Here is a 23,697-nt window from a genome sequence, read left to right on the forward strand (position 1 = left end):
ATATATATATATATATATGTATATATTACGTAAAAAACTATATATTTGGTCGAGAATGCGTAGGTTGATTTTGTTGTGGCATATAACCGATACGTTCTTGAATTTCGCTTTGCGGTACTTTACCACCCCACGAAGGAGGATTAAATGTTGGCGGTCTTTCTGATTCTTTCTTAGCTTCAAGAGCTTTCCTCATTGCTTCATATTCTTGCAGATCATCTAATCGTAAGTCGATTCTTGTTGGACTTCGTCGTATCATTTTAACTAAGAAGAAGTTCAATGCACCTTTTTTTCAATATAAAAGTATTCAGCAAGCTGATGATTCACTGGAATATGAAGAATGTTAGTAATAAAAATCAAAAAATGAACATTTACTTTTTTTAATCCTTAATACTAGATACATAATTATCTACAGTATATCATAACATAATAATTTATTTTAAAATACTTTTATATACTTCTGGTTTTAAAGTGTTAATTTTTATTAAAAATAGAAATTTTAATAAATTAAAATTTTTTTATTGTATTTCGTATTATGTAAATGAAAAAAAAAATCATTTTGTATATATTATATAGTACTTATATATGTTACACAATACACAGGGAATAAACTTAAATTCATTATAAAACTAATAAATATATTAAAAAATAAAATAAATATGATAATAAAATTGATTTAATAAAAAAATATTAATATTCAAATTGATAAAATATAAAATATTTAAAATGAAAATAAAAAATTATTTATACGGGGTAAAGAACCATATAAAGACACCCCTGAACGTTAGGTTAAGATGGCGGATTACAAGGAATAGATAACTGGCCAGTAATAATTCTAAAATAAATAATACTTTTAAGAATGCATAGATTACTGAGCCATTTATATTCGCGAAAATGATATTTTTCCTACGATATTTCATACGAATAGTTCATAGATTCGCATCATTTACAGAACTAGCGTGAAAATGTGGGTACAACAAGGGATTTGGCCGCCGTAAACACGCTTCTGATCGAGTGCTACAATTTTCGTTAATTTTGTCACGGCGGCAAGCACTCCTTTTTAGTAAATTGTAAATAATTGTAAATTAAGCACCAGGCAACGAAGCACCAGCACGAAAGGATGCTTTACTTGGAAGATTATGTTGAAAGTACGTAAAAACGAGGCATGCTCTGCTTACCCAGCTTCTCAAGAAAGTTACTAACCTTTCCGAATATACTCTCTCACACAAACATCAGAAACATTTCTCAAAGCGAATATCTTAGTTAATATTATATTATCACATATAATTATTTAAATGCTACCTTTTATTTTAGTGCCAAATTAAATACCGCGTAATATGAATAATTACTTGACATACTGTTCTTCATAAATTTTAGGTTAGTTGTATGTTTTCTAAATAGTCTATAATTTCTTTGCTCTTACCAATATATTTTGGAGTTAAGTTGTAATTTATAATATTTTTTATGACTATAATGTTAACATTATAACGATTAGATTAAATAGATAAATATTATTTATTCTTCTATATTTGATTCTTTTAATTTTGAGTTTGTTTGGTTATGTTGACCTTCTTCTTTTGCGTTTCAGTGATCGAGCACCTTCCTCAAGAATTAAGAGACCGGTTCACAGAAATGAGAGAAATGGATTTAGGTGTACAGAGTATGTACTCAATTATATAGTACTCTAAATTTATATTTAAATTTTATATCTATGAATTTAAATCTACTTCTATTTAAAATATATTTATGTTTCTTGTAAATTATGTTAATAAATGAATAATGAATAATAATTATTGCAGATTCAATGGACAGTTTAGAAAAAAAAGTAAAGATTTTTTTCGCAAATGCAAAGAAAATGAAACCTAGTGAAAAGGAAGCAGAATATGAAGCTATTAGAAGAGAATATTATAAAACTTTGGAAGATGCAGATGAGAAGGTGCATTTAGCCAATCAGATGTATGACTTAGTAGATAGATATTTGAGGAGATTAGACCAGGAACTGCACAAATTTAAAATGGAATTAGAAGCAGATAATAAAGGTATCACAGAAATATTGGAGAAGAGATCACTGGAATTAGATCAACCACCCACAAATAGTAGTCAAAAAGAGAATCGATATAGCTTTACAACATCCAGTAGGTCACGAGACAATCATAGTCATTGTACGTATTCTTTCTAATTATATATTTTATTTAATATAATAGATAATTTATATTTATATAAACCATTATAGCTCGGGCAGAAAAAAGAAGAGATTCAAATGCATCTTCTACATCAATAGAAAAACGCTTAGCTATAGAAAAAATTTCACCAAGTCTTCCTGAATCGCGACCAGCTTCTGTAAATTCAGGACCAATTATTGCCGCTACTAGCGTGCCATCTACCCCTACAGCAATCGCGAATTCTGTTGGTTCAGTGAGTTATAATCTCGGTCATATAGGAGCTGGTGGAAATGCCATAGCAGCTGCAGCATCGCAAGCAATTGCTGCGACGCAACAAATGCAACATGGCAGACGTACTGCTAGTTTAAAAGCTAGTTACGAAGCCATCAATACTGGAGGTATACATGCAGCCGAATTTAGTAGAGAATTAGCTGGTGCTGCCATTGCAGCTATACAAGAAACAAATAAAAAACATAAAAAGTATGCATTAAAAGATTTTTATAATTTTATTTGTGAAAATTTTCGCTTTCTAAACAAATGTTATTTCATATTTTAGAAAAGTAACAACTGCTGTACCAAGTTCAAGTGTAGTTGCTGCCTCAGTTCAACAACCAGTATCACCTCCAGTTATAACTACAAATACACAAGTCGTAGATTCTGATAATCCAGATTGGACTTATGATCCAAATGAACCAAGATATTGTATATGTAATCAAGTATCTTATGGAGATATGGTTGCCTGTGACAATTCAGACGTAAATTTCTATTATTATATTATATTTCTGTATCAATCAAATGAAAATATTTATATATTTAATAATTAATTTTTCTTTTTATTATTAATTTCTTATAGTGTCCTTTTGAATGGTTTCACTATCCATGTGTGGGTATCACTGCACCTCCAAAAGGAAAGTGGTACTGTCCTCAATGTACATCTTCTATGAAGAGACGCGGAGGTCGAAAAAACTGATTGTGCTATAATCAGTGCAAATATAATGAGAAAAAATTGATACTACCTCTTAGGCATTGTCCGTCAAGTACCAACTTAGTTAGGAAGCTATTAATTCTGATTTTATATGACTTTTTAAATATGTTTAAAGTTTAAGTCATGATCTTATCTGGTCTTGATCTTGTCCCACAAAACTTAAATTTCTGTTTTTACAGCAGAAAAGAGCAGTTTTTTTTACTGCGTTTTGTAGACATAATGAAAGGATCAAATGGTGTAAAAAGTTGGCTTTAAACAAATTCTGTTACATAAAAAAGATTTTGACATACAAATATTGCAATTATTTTTTAATACTTTTTGCACCATTCTATACCGTGACCATTAGATAGTTTATAAATTTACATTGAAAAATGATCTTTTCCTCTGGTATATAATACGATCCATTGACTGAAATACCAGAGGTGATTTTCATTGTGAATTTTTCGAAATTTATGTTTTTAGTTCACGCAATATCGAGCAATTTTCGTATATTTACGTCCTCGTGTTAGTTCAGACGTGCTTAGTATCTCGCTGAATTGACGACTATGCGAGCAATAACATTTTAAGTGTTCTATGCTTTAAGAAAGAAACAAAACAAACGAAAGACAGAGAGATAAAAGCGATAACAAATTGTGAAAATACTACTTTCGAAATGAAGGAATGTAGCAACTTGATGTATAAATAAATTGAACAATGCAGATTTATTATTTGTGTTATTGACATTCATAAATGAAAAATAAAAAAATAATGACAGCTTCTATCTATTACCAATGAATTACGTTAGATTCAAATGTCATTTTTTTGTTTTAAATGGAATCCTATTTTATGTGAAGAATATCACAAAATCTCATAAAAAGATATAATGCGATCGTAAAAATATTTTGATTATTAAATAAATATATTGTCAAATAACATATAAAATGCAGTATCAATTGTATTCTCGATTGATAATTTACGATCATATTGTATCTTTGGATGAATTATACTATGCTGGAATATTTCATTTTTAAAACAATTCAAGTATTTTATTATTTTTAGATTATTTTCAATGTTCAAATGATCTGATTAATTATAAATTAATTTATCAAAATATTCTACTCTTTAAAAAAAAATGTCATATTAATATATCTTTCATTTTCATAATTTTATATTTAAAAATAAGAAATATACTTGTTGCTGAAATTATAACAAAAAAGAACAAACTAAAGGGAAAAACTAGTATAATTATAATGTTGATTCAGTGATTCATGATGATACTACCAGGAACCTATAATTATTGACCTTCTTCACTTCAGAGCACGTCTGACCTTGCTTCTTGTTCCACTTCGAACATTTTACTATTTAAATGAGTAATATTGCGACACGCTTTTTATACATAAATGAAGACATAATTATGATCGGAAGTAATTTACACTAAATTACTTGGCAATATATTTTATACTGTTTTATTATCACGGAAAGGATTGCTCCTTTGTTTGTCGCATATTATTTTCGTTCCGAAAGAATGTACGAGTTAATGCGCTTCTCTAAAATGTGCTGCAGGATATTCTCGTTGTATATAAGAGAAACTTATTGAGTGAAAATTTTATTATTCCAAGTGCTTTGAGTTAGAATATTTTGATATTCGACCATGTTTTATATATTATGCGCGATTTTGTTTGTGGGTATTTTGAGAAATTGTATTCTGGCACAAGATACGATTACTTTTGACAGTAAAACTACAACTATGTCGTCAAGTATGCAAAGAATTTAAAAAAAATTAACAAATTGAAATTTTTTTATTATATAAAATCATTTAGATGATTGAACATTGAACATTTTTCTAAAACTTCAATTTTTCTAAGTTATTAAAATTAAATTATATTATATTATTATACTATTATTCTATGAATTTTTAAGATAAATTTTAAATTTATTTTAAATTTAATTTTGAAATTTATTATAAAATAAAAAGAATTTATATTTTTAGTTAAATAATTTTAATTAAAATTTTTCAAAATAGAATTTATTTTTTATTATAAAAATTATTATTTAATATAATATCTTAATTTTGTTGATTTATCATTTTATTATAGATATATTATATACATAAAAAATATAAAATTAAATATTTTATCACAAATTTTTTCATCTTATATTTAAGATCAAAATACAGCATCGTGTTGCGTTTTAAAGAATAATTGTCCATCTATCAATCCAGGAATCGATCTTCGAATTGTTAATACGGTAAATTATTTATTATTTAATATAATTTATTTAACATTTTGTGATATTTATTTTTTTTAAATAAATTTTTAGGTAAATCCAAAGTTATGAATATTTAAAAAAATATTTTTAATTGTTTAAGGCTTCTAATTGTCCCGAAGGGCAAGTATATTGTTGTTCAACTAACTCGCAAAATTACTTCGACACTACTTGCGGTATCAGAAAAATCTCGCCATCTTCACATCCTCAAGGTCAAGCCAGTTATGGTGCATATCCTTGGCAAGCTGCACTTTTAACAACTAACAATAATTATATTGGTTCTGGTGTACTTATTACATCAAATCATGTACTAACTGTAGCTCACAAGGTAACATCTTACATGTAAGTGTAACATTTAAATTTTTATTTTATTTGAATTTTACAAAATTTTTTTATTATTTTTATATATCTTTATATCTTATTTAATAAGTAGAATATAACATTTTGATTAAAAATAATTTATAGAAATGGTGGACTTAAAGTAAGATTAGGAGAATGGGATGGCCAGTCTACTAATGAACCTTATCCATATCAAGATTATTCAATTAAAAAAATATCTATACATTCTGAATTCAATTCCCTTAATCTTCAAAATGATGTAGCAGTAATAACTTTGAATACTACTGTTCCAATTTCAAACAGTCCTAATATTAACACTGCATGTTTTCCTACAGCAATACCTGCAGCTAATACAAAGTATGTAAAAAATAATTTAATATTAATTTTTATTTAATTATTTAATATAACTTTATTTAATATAAATTCATATTTTTCATTTTTTTTTCAAGATGTTGGGTGTCAGGCTGGGGAAAGAATGCATTTGGAACAAATGGCAAATACCAAAGTATAATGAAAGAAGTAGATGTACCTATTGTTGATCAATCAACTTGTGAAAATGATCTACGCAAAACTAGACTTGGACAATCCTTTATACTAAATAGAAATAGTTTTATATGTGCAGGAGGGGAACAAGGAAAAGATGCATGCACAGTAAGTGATTAAACTATTAAAACTTAATTTTAACAAATATTTCAAATATATTTCATAATTTATATTGTTAAATAAATATTATTTTAAAGTTATTTTATTATTTTAAGTTTTCTGAAAATAATCTTTTTTAATCAAAATTTTTTTAGGGTGATGGAGGTTCACCATTAGTATGTCAAAATGGAAATGGACAATGGCAAGTGGTTGGAATGGTTACATGGGGTATTGGTTGTGCAACTAGTAATGTTCCTGGTGTATATGTAAATGTATATAATTATATTTCATGGATTAAACAACAAATAAATTAAAGTAAATAACTATATATTGTATAAACTATATAATATATATTTTTAATTATATATTAAAATAACTATATAATAATTATATATAAATAACTATATATTATACACATAATAAATTTAATTAATAATTTATTTATAAAATATTGAATAATATATATAATACATAATATACCTAATATACAATTATACATTCTATGAATTTGTAGATATACTTCCTCCTCACCGATTTTGATGACTTTTGAAATATATTGTAAACATCATCTTGAATAACTTTTTCTTCGACACATAATCAACGGTTAGCTTTTAACTTTCGAATTATTCGAATTATTCACGCAAAAACCTTTGATACTATATTAAAATATATTATATTTGATACTATTATTAAAATATTATTATTGTAATTATTATATGTATATCTATAATTGTATATTTTTCAATAATAAAAATTTATAATAAAAAAAAAAGTTAAACAAAAAATGATAAGTTTTAAATCATTTTTTACTGAATTTATGTTATTTAGGTTAGATTATATAATAGCAAGTTTATCAGAACAATCAAAATCAAAATAAAAATAATTTATTCATCTAATTGAGTTTAGAAATTAGAAGATATAATTTTTTGTTTATAGTTTATAAAAGAATGTATAAATAATACGATGAAAAATTGAATATTAACGACACATGCTGTCATGGATGCACATATATAATCAAAATTCAATAACACAGTGGCAAATGTTTTTGTGTATGTGCAAAAAATTTATAAATATTTATTGAGTTGTTAACATACCGGATAATATTTAATAAGTTAGTTTTTTTCGTAAAATAAAATCAAATTTTACTTGAATTTATAATAATTAAAAAAAATGAGTAATTTATAAACGTATAAAATAATATCGCTAAAAATGATTCATATTTTTCAACCAGCAAAATTTTCGTACGTATCATCTCTAATACTATGCGTACTATAAATTCGCTATATCTATATATTTTATTTATCAAAAGTTTTTCGTAAATAATTCGAAATTTTAAAACTAAAATTATATATAAGAAAAAAAAATTGCTTAAAATGTCTTTAACATATTTCAAGTTTAAGATCGATGAAAAAAGAACGTATCAATAGACTGATCATATACTTATATTTATATAAGATTTAGAAAGATTTTTATTTTTCTAATATTTTATAATACATCTGTATAAATATATTAATTTAAGTACATAAATTAAATAATAATAAATTATTAAATATATTATTATTTATTGATTCATTTCTTCAGAAAAATAATAATAAATTATTTAAAAATGAAATATAACATAATTAAGATTAATTTTTTTTGCAAAATTGTTTATATTCTGATTTTATTTTTCTGATAAAAATAATATTATAAAAATGTATATTTCATTTTTTTATATGTATTTAGAATATATGTAATGATACATCTATTTTATTTGTTATGCGTTATCATTTATAAAGTATGATTGTTAAATAAATCGTTTTCGAAATTTCAAATCTGATTATGTATTTGAAATATATCAAAACATATTTTATCTAATTACATACATTTCACATGAAAAATAAGCTTAATATATATTTCATTGAAATAAAACATTTCAATTTTTGAAATAGTTATTATTTTTATTGATGAGCTAATTAAAAATCGAAATAAAGTCGAAGTATTAACAATAACAAAAAAAACGGATAAACTTAAGTAAATTCTAAATAAAGGTCAATTCATGAAAACCGTAAAGTGCATTCTACGTAAATACGTAAATTATAGATAGAGAATAGAGGGCTTATCGTATTTGACATTTGTGGGAGGAAAAGTACTGATTGTTTACAATTTTCTAAAAAGTCGGCAATCCGGAGAAATACGTAAATGATAATGGATGCCAACGTAGATGATGACGGAACACATAGCGAATTAGGTATGCCTTTTTATATAGTTTATATTTAAACGTATTTAATTTTCCTTAATAAATTACAGGTTATGTGTCGAGTTTTTCACATATTGTTCTAAAATGAAGAAAATTATTCTTGTCAATTATTTATAAAATGTAAATTATATTTTTAAAATGTTAATAATTTTATATATACATTATTTGTGTATAATAACTTTAATATCGTTATATTATTGAATTATCTCTATAAATCACTCTAGATTTTTTTTGTTGATGATAAATATAAAAATATTTTTATTATAAAAGAATAAAGCAAAAGAATAAAAAATTTATTTTATAGAAAATCCAGAAAACAGACAAAGTAATGATGAGGATTATTCAGAAGAAAATACAGATGAAACATCTATATCTACTGAAAGTACTTTTGATTTGACTCTACCAACAACACATTCTGTAAGTTTTCAATACATATTTATATATTATTTATAATAAATTAAATAAAATTATAATAATTATTTTTTAATTTTAGAAAAATTTTATTTGAATTGTATTTGAAATCTTATTATTGATTATAAATTTTTATATATTATATATCAAATTTTTTTTTAAATTAAAAATTTTTATAGAATTGAATTTATTTAATAACATTTGATCATTTTAATAATATGTAAATATATTATTAGTATTTAGGACATAATTTGGAAGAACTTAGAGGAAGGACAATATTAGATGATGGACTTTACGTAAATTTGCCATTGTTAGTAAAGCAGTCTGTTATGTTATTTCCTGGACAAACATTACCAATGACAGTATTTGATGCACAAACCATTGATATGATAAGGACATGCATTGAAAATGACCGGACATTAGGTGTTGTCTGTTTGGGATATGATAAAATGGTACCAATAGGTACAACTGCAGAAATTTATGAATGCATGTATGATCCTGATCAAGGTTTTCGTTTAAAAGCTAAAGGTAGACAAAGATTTAAGATTTTACGAGTTATAATTCAGGTAAGTTTTAAAATATATAATAATTTAAAATATAATATTGCAAAATATCTAATAATCTAATAAAAATTAAATAATAATATATATATATATATATATATATATATATATATATATAATAAAATTATAAATATAAGAAATAGGAATTTTGCTTTAATAAAACAATATTTTTTTAAATAAACTTTTTTATTCTTTATATAATCATATCATTCTATTTGAATATAGTGTTATGCATTGTGATAATTTATGTATTTTATGGAATTATATGATATAATATTATTTATAATTATAATTATATATATATAATAAATAATATAATTATATTTAATTATTATTAAAATATTTAATTTTAGGGATATGATAAAATATCAGCTCATGTACAAGTTTTACCAGAAATAACTCTTGGACCACCATTTTTGGATGAACGTTTAGCATCATTAGATCATTTACGAATACAACCGAAAAGTGAGGAAGATTTTAAAAAACAAGAAAGAGTAGAAAATTTAGATGCTATAGTAACTCCTTGGCCTGCTTGGGTATATCGGCAATACGATCCCTTAAGACTTTCATTAAAAATACGACAACGTTTACAATTTATTGAGAGTAGTATGTATTTTTTGTGGTATTTTAATTTTTATATTGTTTTTATATTTATATTTAATATAATAAAAGTTTGTAATTTTTTTGTAATGATTATTTTAATTTAAAACTATTTGGTACATTTTAGAAGGAAGTAATATACCAGAAGATCCTGCAGATTTATCATTTTGGGTTGCCCAAAATTTGTTATTAGATGACAATGAAAGAATCGTTTTATTAAATTACGATTGTGCAATTTCAAGGTTACAAAGAGAAATAAAATATTTAGTAGAAGTATGTATAATGAACATCTATTAAAGTTTTATAAATATTGGTATTTTTACAATTTTAGAAGTAATAAATAATATATATTATTTTTTTGTAGGACAAAATATTTGTTTGTTCTAATTGCGATTCTTATATTGGAAGGCAATCACATATGTTTCCAATGAGTAAAGAAGGTCCACAGGGTACTTATTGTAACCCTTCTGGAATTATACATGAAACTGTAACTTTATATCATGCACAAGGTCTTGCGCTAAGTGATAATCCATCAATAAATTATACATGGTTTCCAGGGTAAGAATTATTTTTTAATTATTTTTTTTTCATATATTTTTTAAAGTATTATTTAAATTTTAATTTAATTCATTTTTAGATATGCTTGGACTGTTGCAACGTGTAAAGATTGTGATAATCATATGGGGTGGAAGTTTACAGCAGTTCAGAATAATTTAAAACCTAAAGCATTTTGGGGTTTATTACGTAAAAGTTTAAAAAGCAAAGAGAAATGAGCAAACCAAAATTTAAATACATTATACCGAGAAATTCGGTGATTTGGAAGGATTAGTTTGGAAAACCCAGTGCATATTTCCCATAGTTTTTTAGTATTATATGACTATGTGCAATTGTTTGTACTGCTTAGTTTTTGTGAGGTATCAATAACAATAATGTTAATTTTTCTAATATAAAAAAAGACTACAAAACATACCAAAATCAGAATAACAAAAAAGTTATTTACTGTAAACATTGAATTGACTGAAGTATGGTATATGTAAATTTCGATATTTAAGAATATATAGAAATTAATTTTAAAGCTCCATGTGAAACAAAGATTGGTATAAAAATGTTTTAATGTGTATACAATCTTATTTCACATCTTAAACTTTAGAATTTGTAAATTGAATTGAATGGTTCGATCATATTAAAAAGATACATCAATTGTTATTTTTGCAAAAGCAGTTTATTCTGCTCAGTATGTTTTTTATGAGTATCTAGATAATATACAATTCATAACTTAAATTTTTTATGTAACTAGTCATTATGGGACATGTACATCCATCTTTAATATCAGTATAGTAATATAATAAGAATTTGTCAACGTACCTTGCTAAGAAATTCATAAATCAGAAGTTGCTGATGTTTAATAGTAATTAGATACAAATTTTTTATGAGTTGTTTTCATTTAATATGATGATAGTGATAAAAAGTATCGAAAAGAATGAAATAGTTTGGTTTTTCTTATTAATGTATAATATTTACATGTTTTCCTTTTTATATCATTATTTGGAAAATGCATGTACAGTTCTAAAATGAGTTTAACATCATGTCATCATTATTATACTGAACTTCAATAATTATATACAAGTTATAAACAAAGATATAATACATGTTATTGGAATATGATATTTTGTTATTTGTACATCAGAATTTAATAAATGTGAATTTAACGTGAAACACTTAGTTATTTACAAATTTTATGATTTATTATTATTTAAAAAATATTTTAAATATATTTAAAAAAATTATTTATTGTATTTTAAAAATAAATAGACATATGTAATAATGTAATAGAAATATGTAATAATGATAAAAATTTTATATGAATACGAAGAAAAAAAAATTGAAGGTGAGTATATATAGGAAAGTAAAAAATTAATAAAAATGAAATTTTAAAGGAAAACGGCAGGTTATTATGAATTAAAATACTTTTCTTCAATAATTTCTTGCGCATGTCGTATATTTCTCGATTACCTTAATTCAATTAAATTTGTTATAATTATATCTTTATCTCAATCATTCTCTTGTATATGTATCGTGTTTTCTTTAATCATTTTGAATTAGCAGATATGTTTAACAATCTGCCACAAAAATTTAATCATTCGACGATAACACTTTGTATTATAGTACTATCATTCAGATATATTTTGTTATATATCGTAATCGTTTCGTATTCGAGATTCGGATACGTTGACTTATTTATATTCATCATTTCGACAGTTGCTCGTCGTTTCCTGAATCCTATGTATGTGCCTGAATACTATTCGATTCTTCTGATTTCAATTCCTAAATCAATTTAATTTAATTGAAAAACCCTGTTGGATTATACAAATGCGACGAAATATATACTATAAATTATATATTTGTCTGGCATAAACTTTGATGATTAACTTTAAAGAACATCAAAGAATTTTTTACATTTAATTTTTTTTTAAAGCACCATAATATCATAGTATCGTTTCCTGTATATATTTCATAATTTATTTTTACATATTCTATATTTGACATTTTATATTAATAAAACAAATAATTCTTAACTTTTTTGTATTTTTAAATTAAATGAGGATAAAAGAATACTTGCAGAATACTTGTCAGACTGATTAATATCGATATTGTACGACAATATTTATTAATTCAATGATAAAATTGAAAGATCATAAATTACATATTGATTGTAAATTTCAAGATGATAATCAAATTTTAGGAACTAATTATTTTTAACTATGATTTTAAATTATAAATTCTTTTTGAAAAAAAGAAAAAAAAACAACAATTGATTTTCTTATGATTTTTTACATTTTAGTTTTTTTTATTAGCATATATCTATCTGCGCATTTTCACAATAATAATACATATTTATAATACATATATAACAGAAATCTTTTGTCTAGAACAGACAAATAGTAATATTCTGTTAAAAAATTTGTTCTAATGTTGCCAGTACATAAGCACTTTATAGTATAAATGTAATACGCCACTATATTTTAAATAAAAACACGCTTTATGTGTCAATTGATTTTTCTTTTGTAACATAATTTCCTATTTGAAATTTAAAAAAAAATTATAAGTACAAAAGAAAATAATTGTTTACGAATTTTTGTCATTAAATTTTTTTCACGATATATATCGTTTTGAAAATGTTATTTACACAAAAAAGCTTTCTTATGTTCGTTCGAATATAGTTTACTTGGGGGATCCGAGTAATATATACACAAAAATTTTAGTTTAGTATAATTATCATTGTAAGTTTCTTATTTAATGTGTTAATTATTAAATCATGATCATTGTCTTTGACACCTGTATCATCTCGATCTACATAAACTTAATCATAGTAAAATTGCCAGACTTGTAAATAGTTCAAATTTACTATAGGTTAAATATGAGAATATTATTGAGAACATATATAGGAGTATATTCGTCGCATATATTCGAAAGTATCCATTAAATTATATTCAGTATTTTTTGCAATACTCATTTTCAACGATAAATACTCATCTAATGAGAATAAAGTATCGGAATAAAATTAAATGAAAGATATAGACACGGGTCAGGAAAACGTACGTAACAGACTGTCGGTTTTTTGGGTCATTGTTGACTTTCATCTTGTCTCACATGGATGTTTTATCTGCCACTTGTATACTTCGCGTATTCATACTTATTTATAGATCTGTAATATATATATATGTATATCTTATTATTATATTTAACAAAAATATAAAATATGAATATTGCTAAAAATCTTACTTTCGATTTCTGATCCTGCAGAGATAAGTTTAGTGTGCGGCTGTGCAGTTGTGCTTGGTTGTTGATTACTCAATTGTCCTGTAGTTGCTGGTGCAGCAAAACCTGGTGGTGGCTGCATTGCCCAATGTTGAGTTGGTGCGTTCTGTTGTTCCTTATAAAATAAAAAGAATAACATTCTATTATTCAGATAAAATATTTTGTATTGATACTTATATTTAACAAACTCATAATTTCTTATTTTAATCAAAATAAATTAATAAAAATAAATAAAATAAAATATACAATACAATAAAATAAAATACAATATAATATAATACAAAATAGAATATAATAAAAAATATACTATATATATATATGTTGTGTATATATATATATACACAATAAAATATATTTGAATATAATAAAATATATTTTCGTGAAATATTTAAAAATATATCTGTAATCAATGTACCTGTTGCGCATTATGTGATACAGTGTGTGTAGGATGAACATGTGGAAATTGCCATGTACTAGTAGTTTGGAATGGAAGAGGCCTAGAAGAACTAACAATAGCTGGATCAATCGAAGTCCAGTCTGCAATAGGTCCAAAATTATTCCATCCGCCTTTTTGATGTAATGCTTGATGATGAAATTGTTGTTGTTGTTGTTGATTATTAATATCACACCAATCTTTAAGCGTATATACTGCATCTCCCGCACATTTACTAATACCTATTTTAAATATTAATGAAATTTCTAATATTAGTAAAATAATATAAATTATAAAAATAATATAAATTATCAATTCAATCACTAGTGATTATTCTTAATAAATTTAATTACAATATTAAAAAGTTACCTTGTGAATTCAAAAGGGGATTTCCATTTGGAAGATAGGCATTTTGTTGTGGTGGTTGTGCTCCTGTAAACAGCACACTAGACGAATGACTCATGTATAATATTATATAGATTTTTTTACAAAGTCACAAGAATTCACTTTTATACTTGGATAACACTTTGCTCACCACAAATACATATTTATTAACACTAACTTACTATTTCCAATTTATATATATATATAAATTCACCTTTATTTTCTAAAGAGTCATAAGACTTTGTCAATATTCAACAAATGAATAAAATAAACATAAAATATGTTTATGATTACTATAAATTATTGTCAAAATTACGAAAATACTAACCCGAAAGAGCATTGTTCGTGGGAGCTGGTCGCGGTATGCCAAGACCAAAAGAATTCATGTGATTTGGTGTAGAACCAGGGAAACCTGGTGGTGGAAGGCGACTACGTTGTCCCAAGCTAGCAGCAGCCACAGTACTCTGAGGAGGAGTTTGCGTACCACTTTGTAATAAATTTTGTGGAAGACGAGACAGCAAGGAATGCGACTGTTGAATAACTTGTAAATTTTGTAGATGTTGAGCCTGTTGTTGTAAATGTGCTATGTGGGCAACCTAAAAAATAATTATAAAGAATATATAATATAAAAATGAAAATAATAAAATAATATAAATAATATATAATAAATAATAATTTTTTATTATTATCATTAAATTATATAATCATTTAATCATCATTTTTTTAAAATTATATTATCATTAAATTTTTTATAATTCATCATAATTCATCATATCATAATTTTTTTATAATAAATTACCTGTGGAAAATGTTGTTGACCAAGATTTGCAATATTCTGTTGATGCTGTACCCTATTTTGTTCTTCTCTTTCTCTTTGTTGTTGTTGTTGAAACAACCTTTGTTGTTGAATTTGCATTTCGTTTTCCATAAGTTCAGCCAAAGCTTTCTGTGTTTCATGAAAAGGATCAAAACCTAAATCATCATCTGCTTTTAAATCTGAGCCAGATTCTTTATGATTTCGAACTTCTTCCAAAGTAGCATGACCATTTTGTTTTATGTATTCACAATTTTCTTGATTTTGTTGTGCCTTAAAAAAATTATAGTTATTTATTATTAATATATTATTTTATTTTGTTAGTTATAATTTATTAATATTATATTTTTATTATATTTTATACAATTTTATGATTATATTATATGAATATATATTATATATTATATATTATAGATAAATATTATAATAATTTAATATCTTAATAAATAATTATTCATGAATTATTTACCTGCATAGCAAGCCTTTGTTGTAATGAGTTTTGTTGAAAATCTGCCATGAATTTAGATGCAGGAGAATTAACAAGCAAACTTGATGTAAAAGTACCAGAAGGTTCTGATAAAGAAGTATATTGTAAATTAGTATAAACTTCTTCATCAACAAAACCTTCTGAATTGAATGTTACTCCTGGTGAACTAGAAGGACTGGATTTTTGTATAACATGATTTGTTTGTGTAGTTTCAGGTTGAAAACCAAAAGCTGTTTGCCAATCTTCACTGGACTGAACCATTCTTAATGAATCAGGAATAGAAGTTAAGCCTGTACTTGTCCAATTCAGATTTGGATTTGCTATATATTCAAAAAAAATTAATTATAATTTTTTTCTATATTTAATTTTAACTATTAATATTATTATAATTATTATAATTAATATAATATATATAAAGTTTAATCTTAATTTCTATAATAATTTAAGTTTACTTACTAAAAATAATAATAAATTCACAATATTAAAAAAATTACATATACTTGCCTGTCAAAGAAGTAGGTGGCACTGTGGTAGTAGAAATTTTTTGGAAAGTATTTGAACTGAAGAAACTATTATTGTCCGTCTGAAAGATTGATCGATGATTGAATTGTATTTGAGACCCATTATGCAGTCCTGGTGGTGGCTGTTGATTGGCACCTTGTGATGAGTTTGTGCTAGCTGGAGAGGAACCTAAAGATGATATGCACAAATCTCTACACTACAAGATGCGATCAAACCATAATGGTGAAAATGCCAGAATAAACAGCTTTTAATACTATTCCTCTCTGCCACCATTAATGAATCTCAAAAATATATAAATATATGTCTAGAAAATTTTTTTACATTTAAATATATGGTGAAAAATTATAAAAAATAGAAAAAAAATTAATTGTATATAAAATAGAGTTAAAATTTAAAATTTATTATATATAAAAACAAAAATAACAAATAATTTTCTAGACATTTAGTATATACATGCTCAAATGATGCAACTTGTAAGAAGGATAAAGTCAAGTGTGTACAAAAACACAAAAAACAGTTACTATTTTTTTTTCAAAGAATTCTCTTTATTTTGGCATATATCTATAACTATTTAAATTCTATTCTACAGTTATGAGACAGCCATAATACTTGCATGTCATTAATATATTATACATTGCTCAAGAGATATCATTTCATATGTATGTATAACGTACAATGTTACAAGAGATAGGCACACATTTAGAATGATTTGTAATTTATTACAAATACTCTGCATGACATATTATAATATTAATTTAAATGATTTAAATATTGCACTCCTATATATAGCCTCTTATGAATTTGTCATAAATCAAGATTATAAACTATTCTATATTTCTTTAAGTTATGAAAATATAATTAAAAAAAAAAAATATATATATATATAAAAATCTATACATATATAATAATAATATATATATAATATGTAATTAATATATTGTAATAAATGTTTATTAATGATTATTTTATCAATAAACATCATTTAAAATTGTTAAATTATTAAAATTATAAAATAAAAAATTTTAAATTTCATTTATAAATTTTCAAACTTAATTAATAAAATATTTGCAAACAAATTTATATAAATATTTCATAAATTTCATTATAAATTCTAATATATATATATATATATATATATATATATATATATATATATATATATAATAATAATAATAATAATAATAATAATTATAATAAAAACTTCTTTTCATTTTGTTTTTTTATTTGTATATTATTTAACGAATATCATATATATTGAATTTAAGTTTTGTATATTTATTTTAAAAGTAGGAAATCAATACATATAGAAATGATCACGAATATAAGAAACTCACCCAAAATAGCAGCACCACTGTTCTCCTCACTTGATTCTGCTAAATGTTCCACTTGATGATTCACGTTTGAATCTTCCGTACTCGAAATTGTACTAGCTGGTGTACTACCTTCACGTTGTTGATCTGTCTCGCTATCCGAATGCCGACGCTCTCCATTTTGCACTATTCCATTTACTTTAAGTTCTTGAGATTGTTGTTGTTGCTGTTGTTGAACTGATTTGGATCCTTTATTATTTTGTTGTTGTTGTTGTTGTTGTTGCTGTTGTTGTGATTGTTGTTGAGACGATGGCTGCTGCGGATGTTGAGATTGTGATTGTTGTTGTTCCGACTTACACTTACTACCCAATTTTTGTAATACATCACTATTTGATTCGGAGGAAAAATTTCTAATATCCTTTTGTCCATTAATTTGTGATTGTACATTATTTTGCGTACCAATAGAACTAGATTCTGATCGAGAAGTTATCCGTGTACTATGTTTTTCTTTGTTCTGACAATTTTTATGTTTATTCCGCGCTGCCTGAGCTTTACTTTCACTATTACTTTTCCCTCTCCGTATATTCATATTTTCACCTTTATTATTATTGTTTTGTTGTTGTGTTGAACCACCAGATGATACGTGACTTTGTTGATTTGTTGTACCACTTCCATTTGTGATGTTGTTTTGTTGTAATATTGCTTGTGATGGCGGTGATAATTCTTTACAATTTGTTTGTGAACCTATAAATATAAAAATAAACTAATTAATAGTCTATATACAATTTTATTGTTTTTATTTATATATATTTCTATCTGTAAAAAGAAAAACTTACTATTTGTCTGTCCAGTTTGCAACGATGGCCAAGCTTCTTTGGCTTGAGAATTTGAAGTTCCATTCTCTCTAACAATACTGCCTGTCACTGATGGTGATGGTATTGGTTTTCTGTATAATAATAATTATTATTTGAACTAATTATTTTCTTTAAACTATAATTAAATAATTGAAGATATACATTATAAATTACCGTTGTGCAGATGCATGTGATGCGTGTAACGAATGCACAAGTTTTCGTTCATATTCTTGATGTTTGCCTTGATGCATCTCTTCCTTCGTAAATGATGCCTCCTGGTCCCCAAGATCATGTAAATACATACAATCCGGTTTTGGACAAGGCTGATTACGCATAAAATGTGAACAATACTTTGTTGTTCCTAATGACGTTTTAATTGTTCGCCCGTCCATGACAACATTATTCACAGCCTCTATAGCACGTAGTGCATCCTCTTGACGCTAATAATGAATTTTGAAATATAATATATGTAAAAGTATTCAAATAATAAATAATTTATAAATAAATCAATACTACTTACTTGATAAGTAACGTAAGCCGAAGCACTAGGACCTTGAGACCCTGCGTAGGAAGTGCTTTGATTTATTACAACTTTGTGAATTTTGCCAAATTTTCCAAAATATTCATGCCGTTTTAGTATCTAAAAATTTATTATTTATTATAATAATATATTTTCTTTGAAATATTTTATCTTATTCATATGCATTTTTACTTACATCAGCATCCGCAAGTCTCAAGGGTAATCCTACTACAAATACTAGATTTTTTTGTACTACTCTCACATTTGCTAGATGTTTACGATTTTCTGTAACCCTTTGCTTACGTTGCTGATCTTTTAATCTTTTTTCTGCTTTTAATCTAATAATATATAAATATATTATTAATATAAATATATAAATATTTAAATATATATATATATATATATATGTAATTGATATATATATAAAATATTATACATATTATACATAAAATAAATATTACATACCTTGCTATTTCTTCCATACTAAGTGGTTTAAAATCGGCAGGATTTTCAGAATAGGCCTTCCGACAGGCAGGGCATAAACCATTTTCATCTGTACGAATTCTGTGCCAGCAAAATCGACATATTTGATATCCACAAGTGCATGGAAAGAAGTTCAAATCATCCACTTCCAGTGGTTCCATACACAAAGGACATTCCACTGCATCTTCCCCACTTTGATTCAATACTGACATTTTTGTTTCTAGTTTTATCACACAATATAGTAAATTACGAAGATTTTTTTATTTGTAAATCCTGTACACAAATGAGAAATGTTTTACACAAAAATCTAATATTTATGTCTATATGCATGAAAAATATGTAACCAATAATTATTCAAATTTTTAATTATAATGATAATATTATTAATAAAATATGCACAATAATATTAAAAATATACAGATTACGTATTTTGATATAGAATAACACAATTATTATTGTAAATTCAGTATACATACGTGCAAAGTCTCCACAATGCCTTGGTACTATGTAATTGACTGTACTTGCAACTTCTTATACACTAATATCCTTGCACAATCTGAAACAAATAATTAGATATTAAAATATTGTACAGTAAAAATGTTATGAGTCAGACGTGTCATTGAGTACTAGCAGCCGTTTTCGTGTAATTCCACGTCAATTCACAAAAGAGACATCGCAACGTACGTCGTGACAAAATTTTTTAAATATTTCACCGTGGAAGTGTTGGGATTAACATATACCAGAAGAAATTGAAACAGAATATTTTCTCGCAGAAAATAGAATAAGAAACGGTGACTGTTTAGCTGACAGATTTAACGAACAGTTGGAAAGGAAGGTCCGTTTGACAGGAGCTGTCAGACGAACGGTAAACGAACAAATAACGCGTTGGATTTCAGACAATTAGAATAATCGTGTACGCCCTACGGTGGACGTAAAAATGACAAGTTTGTACGTGAGGTTGAGAACGACGACGAAAAACTTGCGGTAGGGCCACCGTCTGTACTCTCCCACTCACTTTCTCTCTCTCACTCACTCTTACGCTGAGACATGAACTATACGAGAGGGCGACGATCGGACGAAACAGCTGTTGGTGGCGTCGAGAGAAGCGAAGAAACGTCAGAGAGCGAGTGAGAGGTACTACGCCATAGCAGAAACCTACGTGAAAATCCGTGAAAAGTTGGAGTAATGGGGCATGACACGTAAATTCCCCGGAGCTTCAAATACAACTATCCACATACGCAAGGACGATGGCTCGATGTTTCGCGATACGATTTTGAAGGGGGGAAAAGGCAAGCGAGAGAATGAGAAATGGAAGTAATGAAAGGAGTGGCGGAGGAAAGAGGGGGAAGAAAAGAGAGGAAGAGAAAGAGCAACAGAGAGGGCTAGGGACAAACTGAGAGAGAAAGAAATGAGCATATAAAAAGGAAGATAGCTAGAACAACGATGCCATCATTCGTTTTGTCCCTTTTTAGCCAATGGTCGTTGTCTTGATCTTGCGCGTAAAAGAAAAAGACTCTCACCAATCTCTCATATCTCCTACTTTTTGAAAAACGTAATCCCAATTCGAACAAAAACAAGTAAAGTTTCTAACTAGTTTATAGAACAAAAAACTTCAATAGCGCGATTAACATACATAACATAGTTCACGGTGAACGTCACAAAGGATTGAATGATTTGTCGTCAGAGGGGTTGCTAAATACCCTGGACTGGTTACAGGGTATACCTAGCTCGTTTAACCTTAACTTTGTACAATAAAGTAACTTTTCGACAGTCTTAGAGATTTGAAAATCGCGTGTCACTGTTTTCGTCAATTCTAGAATTATGTTCACGCATTCGTCAATCCAAATTTCTTGACTTTTGTTTACTTACGTTACAACTTTTCCACTAACAAATCTCTTTTCTGTACTGGGAAATTTTTGTACAGTCTTCTAGATCTGGTCGCATGCGCACCGCGACTGCGCAGAAGCGGACATTACATATATTGGTATTTAAAGAAAGGCGCATATGTAAAGCATCCTGAAAGCGCATGTCAACTAAACTTCGATTGTATTATTATACATGTGAAAATTTTTACTTTCAATTCTTTTTTAATTCCAATTGGACAGATTTATATTTATGCATAATATAATGTAACCATTTAATGAATATTTTTACAATATTTGAAATCCTACTATAAATTTTTGTGATCACAGTTTGTTCGATTTCATATTTACCGCGTACTCGGAAATAATCAGTGAATGATACGACAATGATACCAATAGTTGAGGACAAATGTTCCTAATATTGGGTAAAATAGGATACATTCTTATTGGATGGATTTTATACTTTCAATTATTTAAATGAATTTAGATAAAATTCAAATTATTCTCAAATTTGTTGTCAATATGGGATACAATAATATTTTATCAATTTTTTATGATAATCTAAAATCAAATATTACGTTTTATTATAAAATATAAAATTCTAATTTTACATTTTTTTTTGCATTCAGTTAATTTAAAATATATTTCATCGACATTTATTTTACTTTTAATTTAATTTCTTATAAATAACGGACGATGTCAATCAATATTTATGAATAATGTAATATACAATTCACTAATAATATAAAATTTCCAAGCAATGCATATTATATAATATTGTATTTTCCTATTTTTGTTTTCGATTAATTACTTTATTGCACGTTTTTAACATTACCTTCATAACTTACACCAAATAATGGATGTCGAATTTTCAAATTTTTTGGAAATGGTACACTGCAGTTTTCTATTTGTATTGGTTTAGTTTTTGGAATACTTGAAAGTTTTCGTCTGACTGTAATTGTGCCTTTTGGCTTCAAATTAACTATACATAAAAAATATAAAATGTTAGAAAAACTGTTAATTATATTTAAAAAAAAAAAATATATTACCAGTTTTATATCGTGATTTTATTTTGCCAGTATGAAGTACGCATGTAACATTACATTTAACTTCTTGATTCACTGCACAATATTTTTCATCATTAATCTTAAATTTAGATTTTTCTCCAAATATTAATGTTTGACCTTTAAGTTCTCTTGGATCTATCTATAAGTTATATAATATAGTTTTATATATATATAATATTAATACATTTTTTTTTTTCTATATATATTTGACTATTAACTTACTGTTGTAGGAATATCCATGACCCATATATCTTCATTATCAGATAAATCATCCAAATTAAATGTAGAATCCGTAGTTTCTACAATTAAATTTTCTCCTTGTATTAAATCATTAATCTAAAATGAAATTAATAAAAGTTTATTATACAAGTTAATTTAAATAAAGAATATATAGATTAAATTTTATTTACATTATGTGGTCTAATAGTAGGCGTTGCATTTATAGATGATCCACTATGATTTGTTTCATTTGAAGAATTATTATTGTCTATATTTTGTTCTAATTCATTTTTTACTGTAATTCTTTTTTCAGTTTTTTTTAAAATACTTTTTCTAGATATAGGTGAAGTAATAGGTGGACTAGCAGGTTGAATTTTTGTATTGATCTTTATGGATTTTTTACTTTTTGGTTGAAATATTTCACTTTCTCCTGTATCCATTAGAACCATACTTTTATTCAATTGAGTATTTAATTTAGTTAACGAATCTTCCATATCTAAATCCATTATATTTAATACAATCATAAAATTTTATTTTATTTTTAGAATTATTCTATGTAATAAAATGTAATTATTATTTTAAAATTTAAACGTAATTCATTAAATTTAATATATAATTAATATACAATTTATATAATAATTAGATACATAATACTTCACTATGTTTAAAAAAATTAATATTTAACATTAAATTTTGCACTATTTATATCAATGAAATGAAAAATGAAAATTATATTATCAC

General features: G+C 25.5%; 6 protein-coding genes across 19 annotated transcripts; 3 read left to right on the forward strand and 3 right to left on the reverse strand.

Moving 5' to 3' along the window:
• Positions 1 to 3: 3 nt before the first annotated feature.
• On the reverse strand, positions 4 to 1,250 carry LOC726277 (anaphase-promoting complex subunit CDC26). Of its 2 annotated transcripts, none has more exons than XM_003249206.4 (2): positions 1,176 to 1,250; positions 4 to 323 (listed from the first exon to the last, which is right to left on the reverse strand). In XM_003249206.4, the coding sequence occupies exon 2, from the start codon at positions 254 to 256 to the stop codon at positions 38 to 40; it is 219 nt and encodes a 72-aa protein (XP_003249254.1). In that variant the 5' UTR covers positions 257 to 323; positions 1,176 to 1,250; the 3' UTR covers positions 4 to 37. The 2 variants fall into 2 exon arrangements, with proteins under 2 accessions (XP_003249254.1, XP_006558300.1); XM_006558237.3 differs by having other exon boundaries at positions 1,091 to 1,202.
• Positions 560 to 3,848, forward strand: Ing3 (inhibitor of growth family, member 3). Of its 2 annotated transcripts, XM_026445251.1 has the most exons (7): positions 560 to 1,145; positions 1,312 to 1,374; positions 1,586 to 1,657; positions 1,797 to 2,159; positions 2,231 to 2,639; positions 2,716 to 2,914; positions 3,013 to 3,848. In XM_026445251.1, exons 3-7 carry the CDS (start codon positions 1,630 to 1,632, stop codon positions 3,127 to 3,129), a joined length of 1,116 nt encoding a protein of 371 aa, XP_026301036.1. In that variant the 5' UTR covers positions 560 to 1,145; positions 1,312 to 1,374; positions 1,586 to 1,629; the 3' UTR covers positions 3,130 to 3,848.
• A 487-nt stretch (positions 3,849 to 4,335) lies between these two features.
• On the forward strand, positions 4,336 to 7,067 carry LOC409204 (phenoloxidase-activating factor 2). Of its 2 annotated transcripts, none has more exons than XM_006558239.3 (7): positions 4,336 to 4,880; positions 5,345 to 5,370; positions 5,492 to 5,730; positions 5,854 to 6,084; positions 6,177 to 6,378; positions 6,525 to 6,684; positions 6,884 to 7,067. In XM_006558239.3, exons 1-6 carry the CDS (start codon positions 4,775 to 4,777, stop codon positions 6,681 to 6,683), a joined length of 963 nt encoding a protein of 320 aa, XP_006558302.1. In that variant the 5' UTR covers positions 4,336 to 4,774; the 3' UTR covers position 6,684; positions 6,884 to 7,067. The 2 variants fall into 2 exon arrangements, with proteins under 2 accessions (XP_006558302.1, XP_392728.4); XM_392728.7 differs by having other exon boundaries at positions 4,339 to 4,880; positions 5,288 to 5,370; positions 6,884 to 7,066.
• Positions 7,068 to 8,379: 1,312 nt separating this feature from the next.
• On the forward strand, positions 8,380 to 11,898 carry LOC411797 (protein cereblon). The gene is made up of 7 exons (XM_395264.7): positions 8,380 to 8,599; positions 8,913 to 9,025; positions 9,256 to 9,585; positions 9,936 to 10,188; positions 10,310 to 10,455; positions 10,547 to 10,740; positions 10,820 to 11,898. Exons 1-7 carry the CDS (start codon positions 8,551 to 8,553, stop codon positions 10,953 to 10,955), a joined length of 1,221 nt encoding a protein of 406 aa, XP_395264.3. The 5' UTR covers positions 8,380 to 8,550; the 3' UTR covers positions 10,956 to 11,898.
• Positions 11,899 to 13,517: 1,619 nt separating this feature from the next.
• On the reverse strand, positions 13,518 to 21,827 carry LOC409200 (uncharacterized protein DDB_G0289975). 11 transcript variants are annotated; one of them, XM_006558246.3, is made up of 16 exons: positions 21,678 to 21,827; positions 20,285 to 20,364; positions 19,791 to 20,028; positions 19,522 to 19,663; positions 19,326 to 19,445; positions 18,980 to 19,245; positions 18,788 to 18,897; positions 17,976 to 18,695; positions 16,624 to 16,809; positions 16,102 to 16,439; positions 15,618 to 15,905; positions 15,147 to 15,414; positions 14,804 to 14,866; positions 14,417 to 14,676; positions 13,966 to 14,116; positions 13,518 to 13,888 (listed from the first exon to the last, which is right to left on the reverse strand). In XM_006558246.3, exons 3-16 carry the CDS (start codon positions 20,018 to 20,020, stop codon positions 13,881 to 13,883), a joined length of 3,150 nt encoding a protein of 1,049 aa, XP_006558309.1. In that variant the 5' UTR covers positions 20,021 to 20,028; positions 20,285 to 20,364; positions 21,678 to 21,827; the 3' UTR covers positions 13,518 to 13,880. The 11 variants fall into 11 exon arrangements, with proteins under 11 accessions (XP_006558309.1, XP_006558305.1, XP_026301101.1 ...); XM_006558242.3 differs by having other exon boundaries at positions 19,791 to 20,081; positions 21,678 to 21,822; XM_026445316.1 differs by lacking the exon at positions 21,678 to 21,827 and adding an exon at positions 21,442 to 21,649.
• A 645-nt stretch (positions 21,828 to 22,472) lies between these two features.
• Positions 22,473 to 23,535, reverse strand: LOC725889. Its single transcript, XM_001121683.5, has 4 exons — positions 23,148 to 23,535; positions 22,960 to 23,073; positions 22,720 to 22,876; positions 22,473 to 22,652 (listed from the first exon to the last, which is right to left on the reverse strand). The coding sequence occupies exons 1-4, from the start codon at positions 23,478 to 23,480 to the stop codon at positions 22,483 to 22,485; spliced, it is 774 nt and encodes a 257-aa protein (XP_001121683.2). The 5' UTR covers positions 23,481 to 23,535; the 3' UTR covers positions 22,473 to 22,482.
• Positions 23,536 to 23,697: the final 162 nt, after the last annotated feature.

This window comes from Apis mellifera, linkage group LG15 (genome assembly GCF_003254395.2).
Source record: "Apis mellifera strain DH4 linkage group LG15, Amel_HAv3.1, whole genome shotgun sequence".
In the NCBI taxonomy this organism is placed as follows: domain Eukaryota; kingdom Metazoa; phylum Arthropoda; class Insecta; order Hymenoptera; family Apidae; genus Apis; species Apis mellifera.